We start from the raw sequence: 5243 nt of genomic DNA, 5'->3' as shown, positions 1-5243 counted from the left end.
ATATATATGTATATATATATATATATATATATATATACACACAGTATACATATCATTATAATTTCAGACAGGCTCCTCTCTGAGAAAGTAATTCCAATAAAGGAAATTAAAGAATGTAGTCTTTTATTCAAATAAGACCCTAATGAAGAATGGCTTTAATATATATATATATATATAATATTCATATTACATTCTATGGAGACTTACAGTGAGTTGATAGTGACCTATTCGTACTGAATGGTAATTTCCACCTCTTATCACACCAAATAGTCCGGATATATGATATAGTGTATAGTTTGAGATATTTCCATAGTTTCCCTCTTATTACTCGATTGCTATGGTTCTTTGTTGAAGGGGAACATTACTCCTTTTCAGGCTGAAAATAAGTGATTGGAGCACCTAGGGGACGAACTATGTGGTGCAGATATTACAACATTATAGCTGCTATAAAGTGCGATTACATTCTTATTCCGATGGCAACATTATTGCGCACAGCTTGTGGTTGCGTGTCCGACTCCTGTCAGAGCTGCAGAGAACTGGCTTGAGCCGAGGGACAGAGAGGGTGGGAAGAGGGAAAAACAGATCTGGATAATTTCGGAGAAACTCGCTCGGGAAAACTTAACATCTGCTTGTGTTTATTTGAAGGATCCATGTGGACCGGAGGAGCATTGTCCGTGCGCAAATTGGAATATCCCTATCTGTCTCGGTTATTGTTTGTTTTTATGAATAATATTTACTCTAAACTCAATGGAAGGAGTCGTTCCTTGACCGTCTGATGTACACTTATTAAAAGGTATTCGGATATGATAATGTCAATAAGGAAATTGGTCCTGTAAAAATACTGCCACCATTAATGTGTCTTTTTTAAAATTGCAATATCAACCTTCAAAGCATCGTAAAACAGCGAAACATCCAAATGCAGCATGCGTAATCGCTCGCTACTCCAGTCCGGATTTTCCATGTGAGGCGCGACGGAGCCCTGGAGGTGGATAAGCTGGTAGAGCCCGCTCTCTCTCATGCCATGCTGGGCCACAAGGGCTCCGGGAGACGCTGCTACATATTACCGAGAACCGGGATGGAGGAGAGGCGGAGGGGGGAAGAAAAAAAGTTTCGTTTAAACCTGGCAGAGAAACTTTCAACATGAAGCCTCACTGACGCACCATTTCACCACCACCACAGCAACGCCAGCGCTAGAACAAAGCTTGCTTTTACACTGAATATATTTTTCTCCTCCCAGCTTGTGTTTTTCTTCCCTCTTCTATTTTTCTCTCTGTGCAAGGCTGGTCGGGGCTTGCTGTCACTGCGCGTGCTGAGATGTTGGAGTGACCATGGCTGCGCAAGTTGCATCGGCTCCGACTAGAACTAATAACAAAAATAAGAAATTATCCAGCGGTTTGGGTCCGGAGCTCAATTCAGGGAAATCCGGAGGAGGAGGGACCGTACAGCGGACTGGACCGATGCTGGGTGCCGGAGATGGGACTCTGAATAATGTAGACCATCACCGCCGAAACGAGCTCAACATGGTTCATTCAACTTCCACGACTCGCAACGCTTCGGACGGACACGACAAAGATGGACATAGCTTCACGTCCGCCTCGGCTTCGACTAATTCAACCTCTTCCTCGATGGAAACGGGTTTGATCGCGAACCACAAGCTGAAATGTGTGGGGAGCGGAGACCCCCCTCAGTCTCAACCGCCGCCGCAGCAGCAGCAGCCGCCGCAATTCAGCCAATTTGCGCCACATCAGCAGCGACAGATCCAAAGTAACAACACCGTCAATAATAACGGCCAGGGGCCCCGTGGGGACAGGGTTATGGATCACCAACACCACGGTGGCAAAGAAAACCTGTTGGGGGGCCAGGGGGAGCCACAGCAGCAGCACATGCCTGGAAAAGGTGAGGGGGAGCTCACCTGTAAACCCGCAGAGAGGATGATGGGTACCAGGTACGAACACTCTAACTTGGGGCCAACTAGTAACAACTCTGAGTTTAATAACAACTATTACAGTCCAAGGCCCTGTTATGAGCAACATGGCGGACAGCAGCAGCAAAGCAGTGGGATGGGGATAACGCACTCCTCGGCACATAACAGCATGGACAACTCCCACGAAACAGGGTACCACAACAGCCAGTACAATCAGTACCCGGCGTACCGGGCGGGCTACGGCGGTGGGGCCTACGGGATGATGGGCCCCTCTGGATGCCGGCAACCTGGGAACATGATGATGGGCAGCAACTCCTCAGCAAGCCATGGCAAGTCTCCCCTGGGAGCCGCTCCGGGTGGCTTTCAGAGGTTCCCAGGACAAACACAGCAGCAGCATCCCTCAGGGGCCACCCCGACACTCAACCAACTGCTGACGTCCCCAAGCCCCATGATGCGGGGCTATGGCGGGGCATATCAAGACTACAGCGGATCCACGGCGCAGCAGCAAGCCGGCATTGGCCTGGGGAAAGACGTGGGGCCCCAGTACGGAGCCTCAACGGCCCACGGCTGGGCAGGGCAGCAAAGAAACCACCCTCATTCAATGAGTTCAGGCAACGGTGGGCAAGGCCTCGGCAGGACGCAGGTAAGTTTCGGAAACTTCAGTGAACTTGGGTGTCTCAGCGCTGGTGTTAATCCACCCACATTTTTTTTTTTTAATCAAGCAGATTTTAGGCACAAGAAAGGCCAGGACATGAACAACTCAGACTTGTGTAAACATGTTTAATATTAGACCTGCTGACTTTAAACATGACAGGAAAAGGGAAGAAACCCTTATAGCAGAAATGTAGGCTATTGCTAAAGAAACGGCTTCATTTATTAGATAATTAATGAGGCGACAATAATTGACAGGCTCAGATGATGTTCATTTCCTCATATTTGTGTGGTTTATGTTTTTGTCTAATCTTCGTATTTTATGTTTATTCGGGGGATTAAAAAGCAACGTCTATGTTGTGCGGATTCACCTCTCTGCCGACGTGGTGTCAGACACGTTGCGAAACGCCCTGTTTAGAGGACGTGTTGTGTTCGAGGCGCTCATCGAACAAAGTAAAAAATATTCCTATAGAAAATGTACATGAATTAATTTTCTAAATGGCAACGTTCTGTAATATTTCTCATATCTTCATGTGTAACTGGTTTGGAAAACCAAACGGACACACAGCGGCCGTGCAACGACCGTCTGTCCCTCTCCGTGCGCTTTGCATCTAGCTGGAGCGCTTCTGTGCGCCTCGTTTATTCCCATGCAGCTCGGAATTTGAATAGTGGAGGTAAACTGGCTAAAAGCTCTCCGTACTCCCAGCTCGCAGTTGACACCCAGTCTGCCATCTGATTGGCTCCCTGTGGTCCCGCTGGGCAGACAGCAAGAGGATTGTTGCAGGGATACTTGGCCATGGCTCTGTAGGGATGCTGCATTCACATCCTATGGGAATACTCCAGACTTGGAGGCCGTCCAACGCAATAATTGAAGTTTTATAAAGGTTCCAGATAATTATTCTTATAATGTTTCCACTCTGAAAACATGTACAAAAACACTGCAATGTCATCTCAAAATGACAAAAAGGAAATGTAATTCATGTGGCGTTATAATCTTCAATTTTTGTTTGTTCTAGTTGATATTAATGTATCATTTCAATCTAATTAGAGAAATTGTCCAACACAATTATCTTGTGACGTTAATAGATTATAATAAAAATAAATAGTTTGTGCATTTATATTTTTAAATATAAGGAAAAATTCTCTTTTTCTGGAATCCCTCTTATTCACAACCACATTTACAACAACCCCAGCAAGCTGAGTTCTGTTGGCCACTGCTGCAGCTGAAAGTTGAATGCCTTGCTCGAGGACTCCTCAGTGGTAAAAGCTGAGGGAGGGAAGAAAGTGTTACTGATTATTCAAATATTCCTCCCTTTGTTTTTGGGGTGCCTACACTGATCGATCCCTGAGGGCCCCCAAAAACCCTGTGCTGAAACACTGATGTGTCAACTGCGTGCAGACCTACAGCAATGGGGAGGGAGTCACTGCCAGTTCACAACTCTGCCCTCAAACAACACAGTGTTTCTCCAGAACAGACATTATTCTGCGGTTGTTTTTGATGCACTAAATTATTCGCACTGCTGGATAGCACATCTGGATGACTGGGGGGTAAGGTGGTAAAGCATAGCTTATACTGTCTGCCTCTCGCAAAAAACAAAAGCAGTTCATTAGCCTACATTGTTTCAATCAAAGGCAATTTGTGTTGGATGCTGGAGGAATTAAGTGAATGTTTTAGCGTGGGAGGGTTTGCTGCGGTATTGATTGTATCAAATTATGCACTGTTAAGATGGCCGCTGGAAAACCAACAATAATCTAACTCCTTACAGTTATTATTGCTGATTATGTGCAGATTGATATATATTTATAAATACGGGCCAAAAGTTTGGAACCACCTTCTCATTCAATGCGCTTTCTTTATTTTCATGACCATTGTAGATTATCACTGAAGGCATCAAAACTATGAATGAAAACATATTGAATTATTTACTTAACAAAAAAGTGTGAAATAACTGAAAACATGTCTTATATTCTAGTTTCTTCAAAGTAGCCACCCTTTGCTCTGATTACTGCTTTGCACACTCTTGGAATTCTGTTGATGAGCTTCAAGAGGTAGACACCTGAAATGGTTTCCCAACAGTCTTGAAGAAGTTCCTAGAGATGATTAGCACTTGTTGGCCCTTTTGCCTTCACTCTGCGGTCCAGCTCTCCCCAAACCATCTCGATTGGGTTCAGGTCTGGTGACTGTGGAGGCGCAGCACTCCATCACTCTCCTTCTTGGTCAAATAACCCTAACACAGCCTGGAGGTGTGTTTGGGGTCATTGTCCTGTTGAAAAATAAATGATGGTCCAACTAAATGCAAACTGGATGGGATGGCATGCCGCTAAAGGTTGCTGTGGTAGACATGCTGGTTCAGTATGCCTTTAATTTTGAATAAATCCCCAACATTGTCACCAGGAAAGCACCCCCACACCATCACACCTCCTCATCTCTGCGTCACGGTGGAAACCAGGCATGTAGAATTCATCCGGTCACCTTTTCTCTGTCGCGCAAAGACACAGCGGTTGGAACCAAAGGTCTCAAACTTGTTCTCATCAGACCAAACCACAGATTTCCACTGGTCTCATGTCCTTTCCTTGTGTTTCTTGACCCAAACAAATCTCTTCCGCTTGTTGCCTCTCCTTAGCATTGGTTTCCTAGCTGCTATTTGACCATGAAGGCCTGATTCGC

At 45.4% G+C, this 5243-nt stretch overlaps 1 protein-coding gene across 1 annotated transcript in view; it reads left to right on the top strand.

Annotated features, from left to right (window-relative positions):
• The first annotated feature begins 556 nt into the window (after nucleotides 1-556).
• Nucleotides 557-5243, top strand: part of LOC116670157 (AT-rich interactive domain-containing protein 1B) — a 176624-nt gene continuing 171937 nt past the window's right edge. The window contains exon 1 of the mRNA XM_032500541.1: nucleotides 557-2567. Within this exon, the coding sequence (XP_032356432.1) occupies nucleotides 1329-2567 (1239 nt within the window). The 5' untranslated portion in view covers nucleotides 557-1328. The remainder of the gene's footprint in view (nucleotides 2568-5243) is intronic.

Source organism: Etheostoma spectabile, chromosome 20, assembly GCF_008692095.1.
Source record: "Etheostoma spectabile isolate EspeVRDwgs_2016 chromosome 20, UIUC_Espe_1.0, whole genome shotgun sequence".
Lineage (NCBI taxonomy): Eukaryota > Metazoa > Chordata > Actinopteri > Perciformes > Percidae > Etheostoma > Etheostoma spectabile.
The sequence above is the reverse complement of the archived record's forward strand: the minus strand, read 5'-3'. Positions and strand labels throughout refer to the sequence as shown.